General features: G+C 38.6%; 1 protein-coding gene across 8 annotated transcripts in view; it reads left to right on the forward strand.

The window, feature by feature from the left end:
- Positions 1-801: 801 nt before the first annotated feature.
- Positions 802-23,679, forward strand: part of GRIK1 (glutamate ionotropic receptor kainate type subunit 1) — a 361,961-nt gene continuing 339,083 nt past the window's right edge. For all 8 annotated transcript variants that reach the window (XM_040621050.1, XM_040621052.1, XM_040621051.1 and 5 more), the window contains exon 1: positions 802-919. In XM_040621050.1, coding sequence (XP_040476984.1) covers positions 802-919 — 118 coding nt within the window. The remainder of the gene's footprint in view (positions 920-23,679) is intronic.

Here is a 23,679-nt window from a genome sequence, read left to right on the forward strand (position 1 = left end):
GGACACGGGGACATTACCAAGGAGGCCCCTCTGCCACTCACAGCCCACAGCGGAGACTGCCTCCGTTCCGACCAGTAGATAAGATTTTCTCGGTCTCGAGTATGTAACACTCAATCGACTTTCCAGCAGCACAGCGCAAAGTTGAGGGAAAGGGAGAATGTGCGTGCGTGTGTGCGTGTGCGAGTGTCTGGATCAGTGGTGTTGGGGCGGGCAGTAAATCAAGGGTGGGGCCAGCGAGGCGGGGGGGGAGGAAAGCAAGGATTGAGAGAGGCAAGAGCGTGGCTCCGATCCCAGTTAACCTGCAGGAGCCCATCCTGCTCGCTCAGAGCCCCTGCACCAACTCACCCAGTACCCTTTCTCCTTCCTCCTTCTCCTTCTTTCCCCTTTTCCCCTCCTTCTCTCGCTGGCCCCTCCACCTACCCCCACCCCCCACTTTTCCTCTGACCAGAGGACGAATGAGGAAGACGTGCCCGCAAATTGGGGCAGCAACTTTCCTCAGCTGGTCTCTGGGCTCCGGGAGCAGGAGCGCGCCGATCCTCCGCGGTCTGCGGCCCATGGAGGAGGAGGAGGAGGAGCAGTGATGGGCTAGCGGCAGAAGCCAGGAACCCCGAGCCAGCCCAGCGTCGCCAGCCAGCTCCGCGTTCCCACGCCCGCTCCCTCGATCTCTGTCTGCGGGGAGCGTGCAGGGTGCCGACGCCGAGCCTCCCAGGGAGGATGAGGCAGGGAGCCGGCCCGGGCGGGCTGCATCTCGCCGGCGTGCGGCCGCGGCTGGGTCTCGGCAGGAATTAAGAAGCTGGGAAGATGGAGCGCCGCGCACTACTCGCCCAGCCCCGGCTCTGGACCAGGGACGCCAGCTGGGCACTCGTGTATTTCCTCTGCTACGTCCTCCCCCAGACCGCCCCGCAAGTACTCAGGATCGGTGAGTGAGTCCGGGGGAGCGCTCCCGGCTGCCGGCTCGCGGGACCTAGCCGCTCCTAGCTGCTGGCGCGGGCGCGGCGGGTCCCGGGGAGGCAGCGCGCGCCAGCGCAGGGGCAGAGCCGGGGGTGGCGAGGGCAGCGCGCACGGGAGGTTCCGAGAAAGGGGAAGCCGCGTCACCGCTGCCCTCCTGGCGAGTGCCGGGCTTCCCCGCGAGGAACGGTTGGCGGGTTTTTCAATCCGGGCTCCAGGAACGCGGGCAAGAGTGCAGGGGGCCAAGCTCGCCGGCTGGGGCACCCTCCTCCGGGGGCGGCGTCGCGCGGCTGCAGCCAGTTGCTTTGGGCGCGGAGATGCGCTCTTCGGGCATCTGGGAGGACGTCGGGAGGTCCAGTTGCACAGCCCAGGTCCCTAGCAACCCGAGTGCCTGGTACTCTCAGGCATGTCCAGATGTCAGGAGTAAAATTCGGGTACCACAGGGATTTCCCAGAACCTGGTAACCCCGAGCCTCCAAGTTTTTATCCCCAAGTTGGGTTCTTCTACATGGAGCCTCCAAAGTCTGGAGGGTTCCACCAGAGTGGGGCAGAGCCCAGATCTGACTCTGTAACTGAGAGTTCAAGGAGTGGAGAGGATAGTAAATCAGCAACGAGAGCAGGCACCTAAGTGTCCCACTTGATCCCCAATCTGCCACACCTGCCTGCCACTGAGAATGATCCTGTCCCCGTCAAGATAACTCCCTGGAAGACTCTGGACTTCTGTCTCAGGTGGAATAAAAAGGGACTGGAAGGCTGGATGTAGGAACCCTGGGGCAGCCTAAGAGAGCAAAGGGCAAAGACAATAGAAGAGGTGGAGAGGGGGGTATTTGCTAATGCCTAGACCTACAGACACAGTACCCACCACCATGGTTTAGTGGAGGCACTGAGCAATTTCTAGGCTGTTTGATGGGGAGGGGGCATTCAAAAAGCTCTTTGCCCTCTTTAATATTCTCCCTTCCATACTAAACCCAATTTCTATTCCCTTAGTCTCAGGTTGTCCTCTCCCTTCCGCAATGAATTGTGCTTCTTAGGGACACAAAGAGAGAGCCACAGGTGAGGCTCAGACACCCCATGGGTCTCCCAGCTTCTCCAGTCTCCCACTTGAGGTAGCCAGAGTGAAGTCCTGAGCTCTAGGCCTTCGAATTCACACCCTTTCCAGGAACACAAGAACGTGCACAGAACAGTGCAAACACTGGCCAAGTGATGCCCCCAAGCAGCTGAAATTTCTGTCATTTTATTGATTCTGGCCTGCAATTAGCAAACCTCTTTCCAAAGATTCAGAAACTAGTTCTTGTCACTCAACATCACAATTTTGTTTAAAAAAAAAAAAGAAGAAGTTACTACTTTGAAATGCATTTTCTCCAGGCATGCAGGATCTAATTTTCAAGAAAAGATACCTTATACTAATTTTTACTGCAGATATATTTTTCTAAATTATGGATAATGATAATGTGGATTTTTAGATCATTTAGACTGTCCATTAAGAGTTCCAAAGTATTCTTTTCACATACACACACACACACACACACACACACACACACACACAAATACCACTCATAACTAAAATATCTTTTGCCTTAGATATGTTCTAGCCTTAATATCTTGATTTTTTTTTTCCTGGATGCAATCAACCCTCCATGATCCAATAACAAATTTCTTTGAACAATACTAAATAAGTGATGAATGTGTGTTACAATTTCCAACACTTATTAACTTAACTGGTGTTTTCTTATACCTTATATATTTTAAAAGAGACAAAACTAGACATACTAGAAGAGGATATGCCAGCCAATAGCCCTCCTTCTCGTACAACAAACTTAAGGTAGCATTTTCCTCCCCTGCATTCCCCAAGTCTCAAGGAATTCCCAGAAGGAGTGGAAGAGGGTGTTTTAAAACATATTTGTTCACAGATCTGAGTATTTATCCAAGCAATTATGCTCATCCATTTAAAAGTGGTTTTCAAAGTGAAAACATCCCAACATGATTCACTGACCTTAAAATATATGGTACAAGATAATGAGATTTCCTTTTTCTAAATGGGAGCTGAAATGCATCAAGTAAAATTGCATGGCCTGATGCTGTTTATGTGCAGTACAAATGTCTTAACTCCTTCTGGCTCTGAGTGACCTGTGGTTGGCCTGAGCACTAGCCTGTATGTACCTCAGGACTATGCTTACTTTTAAATGGACATTTCAGCACTATAGAAACCAGCCTTGGCTCAGAGGAAACCTGCCTTTCTACAGGGAGTTTCTTATGTCAGCCAAGTCCAACATTGAATACAAAATATCAAAGGAGTTAGGAACTAAGCAAGTGTGTGAAGTGTGTGTGTGTGTGTGTGTGTGTGTGTGTGTGTAGGGAAGGAAAGAGAAGAATTGAAATGCATTCTTTTTCATCTTTTTTTCTCTTTCCCACAAACCATGAACTATCCAACCAACCAACCAGAAAAAGGGGCTCTTGATTATTGACTTCCATGTTTTCCAGTAACTTAAAATATCCAAAATTTTTTATCTTAGGCACTTTGCACTGTGTTTATATAAAAAGTCACTTGAATGCTGGAATGAATGAATGAGTGGTCTACTTTGCTTGTGAGTGTCTTCTTATACTTGAGCTATTGAGGAAAGTGAATGAGAGGTATAAAATTTAAGATAAATTCATGCATGCTAAATATTGGAGAGGTCATTTAGCATGCACATTTGCATGATTCTCACACATATTGTGCATATCTGTTGAAAAGTTTAACCAACCTCACACCACAGCTTAGAGACATGAAAGGGGTCCTATACGATAGAGGTGCTCTAAATGTTACCACTGCACTCCAGAGGCTTCCCAGCACCCTGCATGGAAGAGAAGTATGGCCAGCTGCTGGGAATCCCCTAGGGGATGCTGAGTCTTCCCTTCCTCTCTGTATACTCCAGTGTACCGTAACCAGTTAATCTCTGCCCCCCTCCAACGCCACACACACTTGAGCTTCAAAGTCACATGGCCAGCCAACCCATAACTAATAGTACAGCTGGACCTGGGTGACCTGAGTAGACAGTAGCACACCACCATTAGTGGAAAGAAGAAAGAAAAGAAAAGAAAAGAAAAGAAAAGAAAAGAAAAGAAAAGAGAAAAAAAAGGAAAGGAGAGGAAAGAAAAACAATGCCATGTGCATATGTAATTTCTGGGACAGATGTATCCTATTTCTAATAATAATCATAACAGAAAGCTATACTTACATCCTATATTTTTACATATCATCTCAATATACACCGTCATAGAGGTGGTGGTAAAAGGGTAGAGTTTAGAGTTAAGTGGTGGGAGCCAGGCTTTCTGACACATGATTTGTTGTCACAAAGCACAGGTTTGGGTCCCCTTTCCAAGACTTACTAGATAGATCAGCGAGAGTTATTCAATCTCACCAAACCTTCATTTTGCATCTGAAAAACCCAACTAAAACAATTGCAAGCTCACAGTGACATTGGTAAGAGTACACGAAATAGAATACGCAAGTGCTTGGAGCAGTATATGGTTACATTAGTTGCATGATAATTGCTTTATTGTTTTGTTTTTACTTTTTGTTCATTATTGACCTTTTAGTCTGAGCAGGGACTCAGTAGTAAATGTGGTATATTTCTGTTACACATTTCATATTTCTGAGCCTAAATCTGTTCTTCTGTGAATTAGCCATAACGATATCTTCCTTTCCTATTTCACAGGGAGAGGATTAAATAAACAATTTTTGTGACTTGCAAACAAACTATTAAAAAGTGTATTACTATTATGTGATTAATTATAGCACGTAAAGAGAAATATTGTGGAAATTTATACGAATAGTGTGGAAAGTTAAATGACAATATAGTTGTCCAAATGCTCTTATTTTCTTAAGAGAGATCCAAATGGATTTTATTTTAATTATCAAGTTGGTCATAACATCATCTTTTAATATTTAACCCCAAGGATCCCCAAAGTTGCAAGCTTTGTTGCGTATGTATTTGTTAGTATTTTTGCTTCCGTGTACAAGAACTCACAACTTTATTCTTTAGTCACAGATCCTTTCATCATTTTAATATTCATTCTTCACTCAACAAATATTTACTACACGTTTACTCCCCTACCATGAGCCAGCATAATTCTCGATGCAGGACATACAACAGTGAACGAAACAAACACATCCGACCCCTTGAAACTTATATTCTGGTGGTGTACATTTTATGTAACTACTGAAGTTTTTCATCAGACCCAACGCAGACTTTATTTTTTCATTCCAAATGTTATTCTCAGAGTTTTCAGTTCATTCCGCCATTGGCTTATTACCTCAGTGACATAGTCAACACGGAATAAGTTCAAGTCCCCCAATGCACAGATGACAGACAGAGTGGGTTCATTCTGCCAAATCGGGAGCAGAAACTCCCACCTTTGTTTGGGGAGATCTGTTTGGCCTCAGGGAGATATCACCCAGACAACGCAGGGTGATAATTGTCCTAACATCGACTTGAGAACGCCACTGGTCCTTGAAAAATCCGAGAGAGAAACTGTCTTTTAGCCTGATGAAAAGAGTGCCTGGCTAATGCGAACATATTTCTGCAAATGAGCAGCTCTTTTACCATATTATTTTATCTGCATCATTCATCTTTTTCTTTAATATTAATTTTATAAGCCCAATGTTTACACTGCGTTAAACGGGAACTGTGGCTACATTTCCTATATGGTTTCTAATCTCCAGTTTTCGATGAAAACACCGTGACTTGGTAGCTTTGCCTAAGTTCAAGTGCTAGTTGGTAGAAATGCCAGAACTTGAAGCTAGCCCTTCTGTTTTCAAGTTTCAAGCCGCTCACTCTTCATTGGAATTGTTTTGAGGGAAAATTGATGGAGAGAGTCTGGTGGTGGTGATTTCCCATAGCCTCTCCATCCTCTTCCAATGTTCCACTGATAATTAACAATATAATCTAGAAAATATCATCTATGTTCTAAAATTTTCCAGTTTTGTCTCCTAGAAGAAAGACTGATGGAGAACTCCAGGTAGAAAGAGATTCTCTTTCCTTTCTGCCTTTTCCTAATTGGCTGACCTTGAAAAGATTACTAATGTGTGGTTTTTGGGGGGTGTGTGTGTGTGTGTGTTGTTAGCCAGAGAAGAAGAAATAATCACAAACTCATGGGCTTGTTGCAAAGATGAAATGTGGTATCATATGTAAAGCGAATGTCATGTGGTAGAGTTGACCAAGGTACCTCCCTCTCTTTCTCCCTGTGAATGAACAGGGTAGGAATTTTGTGCTCTAGAATAATTTATTTGTGTGGTCAACTAATTGTGGAGAAATGCTGTCACTTAGAGATTCATGAGGTGGGTTTGTATATTAAAGGCTCTTTGTGATTCTACACAAAGGAACCTGTTTCTTTTTCTAAATCCAGTATCTCCTACATTTTCGTTATCAGAGGACTCTTACTTGAATCACAGCTCTTGATGTCTCACTGAACTCTTGCTCCTCAGAACAAATCTGAGGAAACACTGGCTAATAAAACCACTAAAATTGTCAGTCCACACATCAGAACTCACATGACCACACATCCTGCTGCTTCTTCAGTCTAACCAAAATTCTGTCCACTCTACCTCAGAACTTTTTTATGAAGCTGTAAGAGCACAATTGACCTTTGAACAACACAGAGGTTAGGGGCACCAGCCCCCGTGCCGTTGAAACTCCTCATGTAACTTTGACCCCCCCAAAATTTAACTACTAGTTGTCTACTGTCAACTGGAAGCCTTATTAATAATGTAAACAGCTGATTAGATTTTTTTTAGATTTTGTAGTTACATGTATTATATACTGTATCCTTACAATAAAGTAAGCTAGGGAAAGGAAAATGTTAAGAAAATCATAAGGAATAGAAAGTACATTTACAGTACTGTACTGTATTTATCAGAAAAAAATCTGCGTATAAGTGGACCCATGCATTTCAAGCCCATGTTGTTCAAGGATCAACTGTACATTTCAATGTTTAGATACTTGTTCTCTGTTATACTGAAAACATTTTCAAAATCACATTACCTATGCTGAAAGATATATCATTTTTATTACTGTGAAATGTGATATGGGGACATTTTCCTAATTTTTTTTCACTAGACTTGCTTTTTAACGTGATTTTAAATGAAAAAATCATATTAGGTTTATAATATATTTTCCAAGAATATAATCTGTAGTAAGTTAAAAGGCTATCTATATTTAAATTTCAACCTACTTATTTCTTTTTAAATGCATATCTGATTTTTTCAATGGTTAATTTTTGTGAAGAAATGAAAACATTTAAAATAAAAAGAAACGTATACCAGATGCATAAACTTCATGAGTTTGTCTCATGACAAAATGTCTTACTTTCACCTTGATTTATGTGGTTATCCCTGAATCGCTAAGAGCAACAGTTCATCTCTCTTATATTTGATTTCAGCTTAAACAGTTATGTAACTGCATACATAGGTCCACACACAATACCACATACTTTAATGCAAGCGGCTTGAAACTTGAATGGCTAACTTCAAGTTCTGGCATTTCTACCAACTAGCACTTGAACTTAGGCAAAGCTACCAAGTCACGGTGTTTTCATCGAAAACTGGAGATTAGAAACCATATAGGAAATGTAGCCACAGTTCCCGTTTAACGCAGTGTAAACATTGGGCTTATAAAATTAATATTAAAGAAAAAGATGAATGATGCAGATAAAATAATATGGTAAAAGAGCTGCTCATTTGCAGAAATATATGTCTCAGCTGCTGAGATCAAGTTGTCACATCAAATTGGAAAAACCTATAATCTTATATGATCAACATTATAGTATTAGTAATAATAAGTCAAATGGGAAAAATGGTTTATCCTGGAGGAGTAAACAAACAATCAAAAAACAATAAAGAGGTAAAAATATTTGATTTTTGTACTACTAAAAAAATAAAAATCTTTAGATAGCTTCCCCAAGTCACTTAAAGACATTTCATTCTTTTTGTTCATATTAAAAGTTTAAAATTTTTAAAGCATGTAATTTTGTATAATGCTATGTCAACATATTTATTAAATACAAAGTAAGATTAATTACAAAGTGAAATTAAGAAGCAAGGACATTGACTGATTGAAGAGTCAACTCCTATTGACCACAAATCAATCTCACAGAAGCACCCTACAATAGTGAAAACACTTCCCTTTCGCTCTCTAAATCCTTCAATATATTCCTTGGTGCATTAGTTGGCTAAATATATTTGAAAAATTATCCTATTTTATGTCTTCTGATGAATTAGTAGTTTACTGCTCTCCTGATGTAGGAAAACAAAATACAGAATACAACAACATACAAAAGTCTACTAATACTCTTTAAAATTTCTGCTGAAGAATGTTCCAAGAGGAGCTCAACAGCACAGATTTTTATACTAGAATTATATATGTCTGCTTTTATTTCATAGAAATCTAATAATTGTTATTATTATCATCAGTTATTAATTTGGAGGCTTGTAATTCATTACTACTTACTATTTTCCTTTAAAAAGCAAAAAGGAGTTTAATAAAATGCATTACTTATTACAGTGAACAAGTCCAAGATTATAGACTGTGCTAAGGCTTATCTGATTGATTGAAACAAGCCGTAAATGTGTTTGTTGACACATGCATACATGTCCCAGCTGAAAGGGCCTAGAAACAGTGATACCTCTATAGCAATGAGCACACCTGACCCCCCAGGCACACCTGGAGAAATGGACAATTTGGAGATGTTAGAAGAAATATCCAAGATGATCCTGGAGCTTCTTATGCTGCCAGAAAAGTAAGGGAGTGCTCCAAAAAAATCCCACTGATGGGAATATACTAAAGAGACATGGACACCAGGTACCAGGCTGTCAGTGGCCAAAACTGCAATAATTTGAGCAGTAAAAATTTTAAAAGTAGTACTGGATTATAACCCAAAGTATAAAATAAATACCCACAAGTCCATACTGATGTAGATAAATGATTAAATACATACAAAAATAAGTAAATAAATAAATAACTAAGTAAATAAATGGGCAAGAAGAGACAGATCTCCCAAGCAGAAAAGCTGGGTGTCGAAGGTCAGCATCACCAGCAATAAATCATGCTGACAGCATCTACCTTCGATGTGATGGGATGCAAATGGCACTTTATCTACCTGGTTCTTCTCCCCCAATCTAAATCCCCATGCTCATCATGAGGAGAACATTAGACAAATACCAATAGAGGAGCACTTTACAAAATTCCTGGCCTTTACTTGTCAACTGCCAAGGTTATATAAATAACAAAGAAAATGTAAGAACCTGTCACAGCTTAAAGAAACCTATGGAGACCTGACATAGAACTGTAATGTGGTGTTCTGAGTGGGCTCCTGAAACAGAAACAAAGGACTTTAGGTAAAAACTAAGGACATTTGAGTAAAGATGGATATTACTTATGATAGTGTATCGATATTGCTTCATTAATTTTAACAAATGCACCATACTCATATAAAGGTATTAACAGGGGAAACTGGACATGGAGTGTACAAGAACTCTCTGTAAAACCCTCACAAGTTTTATGTAAATCTAAAACTGTTCTAAAAAATAAAGAAATAAAGTCTATTACAAAACCCCCCACAAAACTCAACCCATATCAAGGTTTCTTCTGCTGTTACTGTTCCTACCTGTTCGGCAGTACATACAGTGCTGTAACTAATTGTATCAAGGCAAATAGAAAAACCGTTGTCAATTCCATATAATAGCTACATAAAGAATTTTCTAGAGTATCATTAAAATAAAGTCAACAGGGGCGCCTGGGTGGCACAGCGGTTGGGCATCTGCCTTCGGCTCAGGGTGTGATCCCGGTGTTGTGGGATGGAGCCCCACATCAGGCTCCTCCGCTGGGAGCCTGCTTCTTCCTCTCCCACTCGCCCTGCTTGTGTTCCCTCTCTCGCTGGCTGTCTCTCTCTGTCAAATAAATAAATAAAATCTTAAAATAAAATAAAATAAAATAAAATAAAATAAAATAAAGGCAACAGCATATAATGTTGGAAAAAATCATGAAAGAAAAAAACTGTATATAAAAATTGTTATTGATAAAATATGATGGTGGTATGTCTTCTTTAGAGTTCTTCAGTGAGTTTGTAGAAAATCAGACATTAGCTGTTTCTATCCATTAGCATCTAGATTTTCAACTATTCTATGCCTTTTGTACTTAATTAAACATAATTTAATTTTGATATTGATTCAAGCATTGTAACATACTCTGTTAGAGGCATTAAGTGCTAATATCTTTGAATTAATACTCATAGCAAACTATTTGTGTGGATGTCTTTTCTTAGCAAAATTATCTAAATATGCCCTTAAAAGAATCAATACTTAATTCCCAAAACCAATAAAATACTTCATAATTCAAACCGGGGAAAGGATGGTGAAAATCAAGTGTGTTTTTTTTTTTTTCCATTACGATGACTCAACGGCAACTTTTAAGGGTTTTTTTGTTTTGTTTTGTTTTTATTTTTAATTTTAAACTTCTAAAATGTTGAACTACCTACTTTGCCGATCCATAAACAGAAGTCACATTCTGGTGACCTGCCTATGTTTATATTGTACAAGATGTTATTGTACTTCATCTCCTAAAAATGAATTAGTCCGATAAAGCCATCTTTCAAGTCTAAAGGCAATATTTGCCTTTGAATTCTGGGTAGTGCGTGTTTCCTTTGTTCTTGATATATATTTGAACCCTAAGGCAGTTTCTATACATGTTCAGTGAATTGGCAAGAGCCGTTATTAGCAATTGTGAATCATTTAAATGTTCAACAGGAGGGAACGGTTAAGAAAAGAATAGAATAAACTCAAGAAAGAAAGATGTATTAAATATAATTTTATGATGAAATTCACGTGTTAAAACTGGAAAATGCTTCAGAAGTCGTACAGACCATAGTTCATAGTTTTCTGTACTTTGGATTGAGAATGTATATAATTCGTCCTTGCTCATAGATCAGAACTATAAGAGAATGAATGTGGAAAAGGGAAGCCCATTTGTTATGCTAAGATGGTGATTTTTTTCTTTCACTTTGATCCCTATTAATGTTCTTTGTCCAATTTAAAAATGATTGGTGAAAGTTACCATTCTGCAGTTTCTAGATTAATCTAGCAGTCATTTGCATGCAGTTTGGCACAGTGAAAAATGCACTGAAATGAGAATACTTCTAGCACCGGTGATTCTTAGCATGGCCATGTCACATAACATTTTAGTAAATCTGTTGCCTTGTCTGTCAGAGGGGAGTTGGTGGTGAATAGGCACATAGGTGCACCAGCCAACCCCTTCCATATCCGCAGTCCCTCTGCAGTGTTGGCTCCGCTTATTGTCTTTGGTTTGAACGGAGTTGCTGCATGGAGATGTGCAACCCCATGATGCTTAGCATTTATAGCCACAGCGTCACGTGTGTGCAAATGGAACTTTGTTCATTTCCCTGAAATTAAACTTCACTATGCCCACAAGCCCCTTTTTCCAATGGGACTACATCAAAGTCCTCACTTGCAATTTAAAATGTAAATTTTTAGGAATCTCTTTTCTTCCTTCCCCCTACAGTGATCAAAGACTCCTCCCTTTAAGGGAGAGGCATTTGCTGTCATTCCTCCAGGACATCCACTGTGGTGTAGCTTGTCCTGTCTGATCCTGGGTATTGGCTTCTAACTCCATGGCATCTGCTGCTTACACCCAACTGGGGAGCCCACCGTGGCTTACTCTGGGGCTGCTGACCCTTTGAGACTGGTCTCTCAAGTGGGCTATTTGCCCAGATGTCATCAAGGAGGGATCTCCCACGATAGCAAGTTACTTTCCAGCCTGGTTGTTATCTCAGACCCTTTCTGTTCAAGCTCACCGAGCCTCCATCCTAGCTCTCCTTCATGCACCCGGAAGGAACACGATGCCGTCCTCTCCCACGGTACACCATGGTACGTGCACAGGTCCTCCCCCGATCAGAGGGGCTCTACTGGCCCCCCACCCCCAAACTGCAAGAAGAGGAAACAGGGAGCTGCATTCTCACAGTGTCTCACATTTACCTGAACTCTGAGCTTCAGCCTGTAAACACAATGGTGGTATTTAAAATGAAGCTTTTAAAATTAAGACAACAGAAGTTATAATAAAAACAAACTTTTGAAATTTCAGTTTTCTGGCTTTTGCAATGGATAGCCTAGGTTTTTAAGACTCATATCTCTCTCCCTCTCTCTATATATACACATGTATATGTAATTATTATGTATTATATCATAATTATACAATTAGTATATGTATTGCATATACATGTTATTAAATATATCATTATACACATTATATATATAATACTATATATAATAGATAATACAAATTAATATAGATATATTCATATATAAATATATATATTAAAAGTCCAATTTGTTTTTGTTTTTCTTATTTATTCTACATGGGGAAAAAAATCACATATAAAGCTATCATTGCATTTCTAATAATTAGGGAAGGGCAATGGGGATAAATACTCGGTCAGTGACTGGGGGTGTGGGAGGTAGGGGGAAGGGTGGAGAGAAATGACACAGGGACTGCATAGATCATAGATCATGTTGAGTCTCCTGAATGTTCTCAGGCTATGATCTCTTTTGAAATGTCCTCTCTGTGGCCGATGAAAATACCTCTGGTGGTCAGATTGAATGGCAAGGTACACACGCCATCATCTAGGGCCCAATTAACATGAAAGTGTTGATCATATTTTAGCTACATCTGTAGAGCATTTGTCAGAAAATTGTTAATATTAAACTACCAAATAAATATCTTAAGGGGAAATCATAGTTTAACAGAAAATACAAAAAATGTGTTATAAATTATTGTGCATTATTAGTTTAATATATGCAGCACACTCTTCTAGAAATTATAGCTAAATGGTGAAGAGAAATGAGACCAAAAGTCCCTTTGAACAAGCTACAGAATGCATATCAACACAAAAAATAGAGCCGTACTTTTCATGTAGCATATATACAAATAAAAAAATCATATCAACAAACACATACATATTTTTTACATGGTGCTTAAGACCAGGTAGGGCATTCAAAACATCCTACTTTCTCATTGATAGATGAGAACACTGAGGCCCCAGAAACTAAACTGAGAGAGGGACTCAGTAGCTGGGCCACAATTCTTTATTTTTATTTATTTTTAATATTTATTTATTTATTTCAGAGAAAGAGCGAGTGGTGGCAGGAGGGGCAAAGAGAGAGAGAGAATCTCAAGCAGATTCCTCGAGGAGCATGGAGCCCGACTCAGAGCTGGATTTCACCACCCTGAGATCTTGAGCTGAGCTAAAATCAAGCGCTCGAGGCTTGAGCTCCCAGACACCCCTGAGCCACAACTCTTAACTTGCATCTCAGTGTTATTTCCTTAGGAACTTTTTTCCCATACAACTCATCTGAAGATTCTTAAAAATCCGTATTTGAATGAAAATGAAGTTGTAATCAACTAATAAAATCCATACAAGTTTCAGAACAAGGATCACAGAATTAATCAGTGTGCTTACTCTCAATCTGGATGCTCTTTTTAGAGAAGGTTTGAGGCATGTCTTTAAAAAGAGCAAAGTAAATGGAGATGAAGTACTGTCTAAGTGGTGATAATTATTGAAAGATGAAAATCCAGGGAGTGTCTGACATCTGGGGAAAATATCCATAGAGAAAGCCTAACAAAAAAAATATGTTAACCTGTACATATCTTGGGATTGTCTTTGAGCTTTGGGTTATGTAGGCATTTCTGGTCAACTTGTCTTTCGGTTACTTGAGTGTGCAGAAATGTCTTCATCTGCAAGGACTCTTAGGAAAAGAATTAAAATAGCAATTACAAGTGAGTGAGCTATAGCCTAACAATTTAGGATAATTAGTGTGTACTAGCATTATATTTTTTATTATCTTAATTTAATTCCAGTGAGTGTTAGCCTTCGGTTAGGCTAGATGCATTTACATACAAGGGAAGAACGCTCAGGAATAACATTTCTTAGCTCACGTTTTGTGAATGTCATAAAAAATCAGGAAGGCAGTCCACAGGGTGGAACTTCTGAGATTCATCCTCCCAACTCTATAGCAGATAGAGCAAAGCGAGGCAGAATGAATGATTACTGTGATGCTTATAAAAAACAAATCAGTAAACAATTCCTGGAGAGCATGCCGAGTAAGTTTGCTGCACTCTTCCTGAAGTCTATCCTGCCTTTTGTTTCATATGAAGTAATCTTTTAAACTGACTGCTGGGTTTTGAGGGTCACATTTGACCTTCCCTTCTCCCTTCGGAGGATGATGTTTTAATTTATGTTTTCACACACCCTTCATCATTTGCTTATTCATTCTTTTACTTATAGCTTGTCTTATTATAAAAATAGTCCAAAGGTTTACAGAAATGCATATATTATAGCCTGATACAAACGCAATGATGAAAATGAAGGTAAAGGTAAAATAAGAGAAGGGAAGAGGCGCTGTCCTAGAAAAGAGGCCAAAAGTGGGTCAGAACAACGTATCAGAACTTTCTAGCAGCTGAAGTCAGAAGAGAAACAAGACAAATCATGAAGTTCAGAGAGGCTAGTTACCTAGATGAATTACGGGTGTTTTAGATGAAGAAAACATGAAAGAAATTCATCATGTGATCTTGATGAAGAGAAATAATGTGATGTTGTAGACAGAACCGACGATGAGATAAATAGTATGGTGCATGCATTTGTTTCTGAAAGTGCTCAATATAACTCTACGAGACACCAAATAACAAGCAAAGCAATTCTGCAAAACAGCCTGGTATGGAACTCTCAAATCATTTGGTTTGATCTCAAATCAATAATCTCTAAGGGAGTGAAAGAACTACATATCATTTCATAATTGTTCGTCATTATTGCTCCTTGAATTTGGAGGCTTACTGGAAGGTCAGCCACAGAAGGTTAGACGGGTAGAGGATTGGAGTGAAGTGCACATTTCTGGTTAAAGGCAAGTCAGAAACATCAGAAGATAGGGATGAGATCCTTCTATGAAATTAGGAAACCCAAACAAGAGATCTCCTTGAATAAAAGCCACCTCATTTCTGTGTGGATGAAACACCGAGAAGCATGGCCAAAGGTTTGCTCAGAAAATCCTTCTGATTTTTGAGAAATCCTTCATTACATCAAATGCACGAATGGATGAAACACATTTGTCTGCACTGGAGAACAAGGCTATAAATATCAGATATTGACCACAGCCATTGAAAGGAAAAAATAAGAATAAAGGAGAAAAAATAAAGCTCTTTGAGATATCAAATTTAAATAATGTGTCTTTCAGGTAAACTCTAAGCTAGATAGATTGAGAAGTGTACATACATTGACCTCCTATAGAGTCATCTATAAGCTAGTAATGGGTTCAGTGTAGTCCGCCCACCATGATAATTTGGGTTCCAGAGCTGTTGGTCTTAAATCCTTTTTCTTATACCAAACATATAATAAAACTTATCGTCTTGCTGTCTATGCTTCATGATTATATATATATATGCCTACTGCTCAGAAAATAATTTGCTCTTTGTTGTACTATCTTGTTTTCTTAGATTTTGTATTTTATATTTGCTTAACTGTACTATGTTGCTTTTTTTAAAAAAAGATTTATTTATTTATTTATTTATTTATTTATGGAAGATAGAGCGTGAGTGTACATGAGCAGGGGAGGGGAGCAGAAGGAGAGGGAGAGAGAGAAAATCTTAAGCAGACTCCCCACTGAGCATGGAGCCCAACATGGGGCTCGACCCCAGGACCCTGAGATCATGACCTGAGCCAAAATCAAGAGTTGGATACTTAACCAACTGAGCCACCCAGGCACCCATATTGTTTTTTTTTTTAATTAGAATCTCCTTTGCATATAATGATCAGTAATAAAGCTTACATCTTTCCACTCTGAAACTTTCAAAAACTCCACCATAATCCTAATCATCTTTTTCTAGAAAAGTCTGTTTCATTAAACAGGGTCATTGATTGTATAAGGGTGAAGGGGAGCAACTTCAAATTTGTTTTTCAGTCTGTACCCTGAAAGCCAAATGTCTTTAGAGTCCATATTTTGGAATACGACAATGGTTTTCAGATTTTAAAACAAGGAAACAAAACCTCAAACATTGTTTTAGTTTCAGGTTTTGATCTTTCTCTGTGGATCCTGAAGAACAATTTTAAGTTTTGTAGAATTTCTTGCCTTTTTTCTGGGAGAAAGGAAACATTCATTAAAGCTTCATGATGTATTTCATTTCCAAACCCACACTTCTATACTTTGAGCAGAAAAATAATTTGATAAAGATTCCTATCACATCTGTAAAATGACAAGGTGAGCTATAAATTGAGTTAATGATAGCTTACTTCTATTTCACATATTTATCACTGCAAAAAAAAATTTTACAATCATTATCTAGTTTCCTCTCTATCAAACATTAATGTGAATGTAGTGCATAAGAAATTAGGCAGAAATAGAACTTCCCCATTATAGCTGCCTGAGAAAGGTTTGAAATTGGCATTTCTACTGAAAAGTAATAAGCAGGATAGAGAAAACAAAACAATAAACTTCTTCAGGGCCTTTGAAAGAAGGAAAATGTCACATTGCAAATCAATTCATGGCCATCCAAATAAGCATTCTATTTTATAAATCTATAGACAGCGTAAATCATAGTTAAAAGGAACGGTTGTAAAATTCCTTGTGGAAAGACCCATTTACACCCATGCATAAACACACCTAAATGGCACAGAACCACATAAATCAGGAGCTGAGAAGTCCATTTCGGGTGTCAAAAAGTGATCACCTTCTGGCTAGTATGTATTTGAAAAAACCATTTCATATCAGGAGTCTGGTCTTATATACCAAACACTTATATTTAAGGTTCTTTTTGTCAAAAAATAAAAAAACCCCACAATCCTCTCTACATATTATCCCCAAAAGCTGTGCAAGAAAGTGATTTGTTTAGGGAAATGCAAATGCAGGACCCAATAATGAAAATTAAATACAGAAGAAGTGAGGAATACAGCAGCAGAGGTTATGGGTCTGTACCTTAGTTGTTTTTAATCAGAGATCTGTTTCCATTTATTTTTTTAAAGGATCATTTAAGTAATATAAGCATGAAGAAAATTGGTTAAAAATGAAAGAAAATCAAAATGAGTGTATTTGGGTTGCTCCTAACACATACTGTAGATTCTTTCACTAGGATCGCTTTTCTGAGATTCGTAATATCCATTCAACATTATAATGTATTGTTTCCACAATGTTGTTGAAGAAATAAACAAATATATAGGAAACTTATTTCAAAATTAAAACATACTAACCGTTTTATTGACTCACCTTAAAATTCAAATATTATTTATTGGACAGAGATCATGTGATAGCCACATTTATATTCTAAATCTTCCTTGTTACCCGAGATTAGAAGGTAGTTATTTCTTATGTAACCATTTTGTTGATGTGAAAATCAAGGCCAGCTTTCATGCCCAAAATCAAGTCACTAGAGAACAGTCTTGTATTTAACTCAGCAAGGCAAAATACATTCTGCGAATACACTGTCCAAGTTAATTGCCAGCATAGTCTGTATTTGTATAATTGCCAGCCCTTTCTTCATTTGCTTTTATGTACAGAACAATAGCATCACCCAGCCGGATGATTTTTGTGTGTCATCAAAAGAAAAGGTAAATCCACTTACCTTCAAAATCAATCATATTACCTTAGGGTAATATGCATCCAGTACCCAAAGGAATACAGGAACCGCGTTGTGAGTAGTAGTTTTTAAATTAAAATTCTCAATTTGCTACCTTTCTTTTAGAACTTTCCCTAATTCTATTTTTCAGGCTTCCAGGGTACATTAATTTGCATAGCTATATTAAAGTGAGCCTATGTGCTGGGAAACAAAATCAAATTCGAAAGTCTTAATTAAAGGCTTAGGGAACCTGAGTGAAATTTTAGATATTAGAAGTCTGACCTCTGCTGGCCTATTATTTTTTGATTTATTTGATTTATAAGACTCAATTTTTACTTGAAAACCCCTAGGGAATGATTACAGATTAAGGTATTTTTGGATCAGTGAAATAAAACCATTAAGAATAGCAGCGATCTGAATTAATAATGCCCTTAGTGGACCACACAATGGGACTAACATTCCTTTTATTGTGAAATATATTGGAAAAACTTTACACTAGCGTTTCAACAGGACCTTCCCATTACTTGTATGTATTTATTTGAATCTGTCAGATTTTCCCTCTGGAACAGCAATACCAAACCAGGAATAATTTTTGTTCCCCAGAGGACATTTGGCAATGTCTGGAGACATTTTTGTGTGTTTCCACTTGGGGGTGAGGGAGCTGCTACTTGCATCCATTGGGCAGAGATCAAGAGTGTTGCTCAGTGTCCTACCATGCTCGGGACAGCTCCCACAACAAAAACTAACCAGCCCACGATATTAACAATATTGAGATTGACCAGTTCTAAAACAGAGATTATTAACACAAATCTAGTATAGGTTTAGTGTAGATGCTTTGGAAATCTTACGCCAGAAAAATCAAATAAAACAATCAATCCTATCTTCTCAGGTGGTATGGACAGAGGCAACATACCGTGGTAATGTTTTGTTGTCAGTCAAGGACGTAGCTTCCAATAACACTCCCCTTGCCCAGCATTTATGGTAACTTTTCTGAGAACATGTCCATCTGAAACACAAGCAGACGCTTCAGTAAGTTACCAAATTGTGCATTAGACTGCCCCTCACTTAGTGACTCTTCAGTGCGGGTCACTGGGTATTTACATTGATGCCCACAGAAGACAGTCTGTCTTCACGGAGCTCACAGGGTAGAAAAGGCAAATGGGCCTGGGTTAAATGATCACACAAATAAATATTTAATTGGAAACGGTGAAAAAAAAATGAATGAGAGGATCATGGTATTATGAGCTCATTTAATGGGAGAAAACGACAAGGTTCAGGAAGGTTCAGGAACTTTCTCAGAGTAGAAAATTGTTGAGTTTTGATCTGTAAGAGAAGTATGAATTGACCTGGAAAAAAAGAGGATTCCAGGTAGGAGAACAGCATGTGTGCAAGTTCAAAGTTGAAAAGAAGTGTATCTTTACTGAAAATTTAGCTTTTTTATTAATTCTTTTTGTTTGGCTCTGTGTGCAATAATCTTTTTCTAGTCACTTTTTCTAGGTAATAGGAAAAATAAGCTATTTCTTAGCTTAAATTGCAATACATAACCAATTATGTAACCAATAGCTATCTCCCCCAAGATAAAATTTAAATCTTCTCTTTGAAGGCACAGAGAAATGACATATAATGTTCCAATCATCCCCAGAAGAACTGTGAACAAAGGAGCAGAGTAGGGAATTTCTACCCCCCTCCCCCACCAATACTAAAGAAAAATATTTCTCTTTGCTTAAATCTTTGTTGACACTCAACCTACTCACTTCTGGGAGAGTCCTCTATCATCTCTGCAATATTTTTCTTCTACTTTTCACTTCCATCCTTGGGGAAGAACACAGGGAATCAGAGAATGTCAAATTCAGAAAGGATTCCCCCTTGTATACAAATTAAGCAAACTGAGGCACAGAGAGATCCTCTTATCTGATACATTTAGTCAAAATATATGCTGCCCTGAAGCATGTTTGTCCAGCTGAAGGGTGTCTGGTTTTAGCACACTCAACCTTTTCAAAACACTATAGCCTGATGTTTTGTAGGAGTCCAGAAGCCATTTAAGAATATGGTTTAAGAATGAGACAGGTAAGAGTTTCTCAAATATAATCTACTCAGTGAAATTAGATAGACAGCAAGCACCATGTTCCAACAAATTTTTGATTCTCCTATGTTTTCAGAGAATGCTGCCTTTGCTTAGTGAAGAACTAAGACAAAGAGGGCCCAGAATATCTAGCCTACATTCCCAAGCTCAAGAAGGCATAGCATATCCTGAACATATTGTCTAGGTGTGTATTTACAGAAGACTTTGGTCTATACCCCTCATTTACAGATTGTGGTAATACTTCTTGTGGAGAGCCTGGACTATATCGTCTATGTCTGCACATACTAATCTTCCAAGATCGCTGGAACCACATTTCCTCCAACAGAAGACCCTCCCCTCCCATGGCCATGATGTTCTCTGTTTGCTCCTCCAGGTCCACTCTCCTTGACGTTTAGGAGTTATATCAAAAGGTTCTCTTGCCTGCTGACTTTGTGTTGCTTTGGGCCAATGGAAAACTCCATCAGATAGAAAGACAGAAACAGAATGTGGCTTAATTATTTGTCTCCTCTATTTCCTCTCGGCTGATCTACTGGGAGTTGTCAGTGCCTGAGTACCTCCTCCACAGGTCTTCACCCATTTGGGGTGTGTCTCCCCTAAAGTTCTAAGTGTCTCATGGTACCCCCACCACCCCTTCCACCTCAGGGTACATAAGCTGATAGTGACCTACAGCTCTTGCATGACCCAGGAATCACCTTACTATCTGTTACCTTTCTCTTACTCAGCCACATGCTTTCAAAGAGCACCTTCATTAAATGCTCTCTGTCACCTCTTGTGCGCGTGCCGTCTCCTTTCTGCCAGGGTGCTGACCTAGCCAGTTTAATGCAACTGGGCTGAAACATCTCTTGCTAGCACAATGGGACCATAAAGATAAAGTAAATGTGCCATTTAATATGCATTCCAGACATTTTCCATTTACACACAATTATTCCACCTAGGTTTTCCTTAAAATATCATTTTAATCATGTGATATATGCATTGTTTCTTGACATTTATTTGCCTATTTTTCAGTCGGTTACCAGAACAGGTGCACTATAATGAATGTATTTGATGAATAAATATTGATACCCCTCCCCCCGCATGATTCTATACTATGAAAGATGCCAGGAAAATGTGAGCCTTGCCTTCCAAAGCTTTCAACGTAAATTCATCATTTTATATTGATGAATATGAAGTGGTAAAAGAGGTTATTAATATTTTATATATTTGGGTCTCAGCTCCACATCTCACCAGAAGTGAGAAGTTGGGCAAATTGCATGACTTCTCTTTGTTTCAATTTTTCTTGCCTGTAAAATGGGATTGATTATGTCTACGTCACTGGGCTTTTGAGATTAGCTGAGCTCCTATGTGAAAAGTGATCAGCATAGCAGTTAATGCTTAAGAAAAGCTAACCATCATTATTATTGTTACTAGTACTTCATTGCACATAATTATTTGTGGCTCATAAAGAAATCTGTATCATTTTATCTTCTTATGTCTTAGTCTGCTCAGGGTATTATAACAAGATACCACAGACTGGGTGGCTTAAATAATAAACATTTAGTTCTCACAATTCTGGGGGCTGGAAAGTCTACGATCAAGGAGCCGGCGGCTTCAGTGTCTGGTTAGAATCTGTTTCCTGGCTTGCAGATGGTCGCCTTCTTCTCTCCTCATATGAGGGAGAGCGCGGGCTCTGGTCTCTCCCTCTCCTTATAACGACACTAATTGCATTATGAGGGCTCCAGTCTCATGATCTCATCTAGGCCTAATTTCTTCCCAAAGGGCACTTCTTCAAACACCATGACATTGGGGGTTAGGGTTTCAACATATGAGATTTAGAAGATACAAACATTCAGTCCATAACACTTAGCAATTCTAAGCGGTAGCTACTGTCAACATTGTGTCCATTTGGGGGATGAGAAAATGTTCAGATGAGAGAAAATGAGTGATGTACTCAGGTTCACATCATGACAAGGCAAGATTGCTGACTTTTTTCGGCAGTTTTTATTCTATAATAGATTACATTTCCCCCCAAAAGTTACAAAATACATATTATAAATGTGAACTCTTAGAAAGTTATTCATTAATAGGATTAAAGTCTCTGAATATCTGAAGTTCAGAAAAAAATATGTATATGTACGTTGACTTGGCTCCATTAAATCAACTTGGGGCAACAAGTTCATAGAAAATCCTTGCTATCCCCAATAAAATCACGTCCAAAAAGGTGAATGTACAACAAGAAAGATATGGTTCATTTGAAATAGATATTAAGTTCATGTCAGGAGATTCTATTTGTTATATACTGTAAGTGTTCTTTTTGTTTTCTGTAACCTAAAGAGGCTCTTCACAGCTCAGAAATGGGAACTCCATTTTAGAAAGTGTTTCATTTTCATAAAAGCTAATTTAAGGGAAAAAGTTGTGACGCCATTTGGGAATAAAATAACTTTGAATAAGGAAGTTTAATCCTAGCTACTTGGAAGTTCTACTGACATGATGCATTAGGATAATAAATATCATCCAAGAGATAGATGCTGCTTATTTAATCAGTTAAAAAGCTTTTGAGTTGCAAATCATTTTCTGATTTTAGTTCCTGAGTCACTCATTGTTCAGGAAACACATATTGTGCCTCTGTTTTGTGGCAGGCGCTTAGAGAGGGATGTCGGTTTACCTCAGCCTGAGAAAGTTCAGGAAGACATGGATCAACCCACAGAACTATGTCAACAAAAGAAACCAACATATTTTTATATTTAAATTTTTTTTTATTTTTATATTTTTTCATTTGGATCAATATGAGAAATCTGAAATAGATAAAAGAAATGAGTTTGAATCATTTAACACTTTGTCTCACGTTCCAGTTCCATATTCATAATAACAAAAATCTGCAACCATGATGTTATTATATTAGCATAATATACATTAATTTAATACAAGGTTTTCCTCATTATCAGTTTCTTTTTTAAAAAAGATTTTATTTATTTATTTGAGAGAGACAGAGTGAGAGACGGAGAGAGCTCGAGAATGGGGAGGGTCAGAGGGAGAAGCAGATTCCCCACTGAGGAGGGAGCCAGATGCAGGGCTTGATCCTGGGACTCTGGGATCATGACCTGAGCTGAAGGCAGACGCTTAACTGACTGAGCCACCCAGGCGCCCCTCAGTTTCTAATCTCAATAATTTCTTGTGACAGTAAGCACCTTAACCTTACCTTAGTAATTTCTTGCATCATATTGGTGAGAACTTCTTTTTTTTTAAAGACTTATTTATGTATCAGAGAGAGAGCATGTACATGAGTAGGGGGAGGGGCAGCAGGAGAGGGAGAGAGAGAATCCCAAGCAGACTCCCCGCTGAACATGGAGCCCTGTGTGGGGCTCAATCCCATGACCCTGAAATCATGACCTGAGCTGAAACCAAGAGTCCGACACTTAACCAACTGAACCATCCAGTGGCCCTGAGAACTTCTTTAAAATCATATCAGCAAATTCACTATTCTAGGCTTATGTCTTTCCCTTTTTATTCCTAATGTTCTCTTTCTGATCATTATTTTAGTTGCGTTGTATACTATCCAGATTTACTCTTAAAATACTAAGAAGACTAGAATATTTTTAATATTTTTACATGTAGATTTTAAGCATCTCCTGGTGATTTTTAGTTGCCTTCAGCCAAGTTCTTCTCATTTGTTGGGTTTTGTTTTTATTTTCTCCTATCTCATCATCTCTGTCCTTTCCGCTGTTACTTCTATGTTTTGTTGTCTGGTAATCAAATACTTACCCTCTCAATATCCCACCATTCACAGTATTTTGAATAGATGAAATCTGAATATTTATGCATAGTAAACCTTCTATAGTAGGTGAGGATTGATTTTGTATATAACTTTATGAAGTTTTATTATATATTTAAATTTACTCAAAAGAATTCCAGACTATATTTCAAAGCCAGTACACAGTAAAAATTTAATTGTCTAATGCAATGAAAATATGGCAGGACCAGACTAGTTTTATATTTTCAGTCAATGAAGAGTGAATTCCTGCTG

The sequence above is a fragment of the Ursus maritimus genome, unplaced genomic scaffold (genome assembly GCF_017311325.1).
Source record: "Ursus maritimus isolate PB19 unplaced genomic scaffold, ASM1731132v1 scaffold_4, whole genome shotgun sequence".
NCBI lineage: Eukaryota > Metazoa > Chordata > Mammalia > Carnivora > Ursidae > Ursus > Ursus maritimus.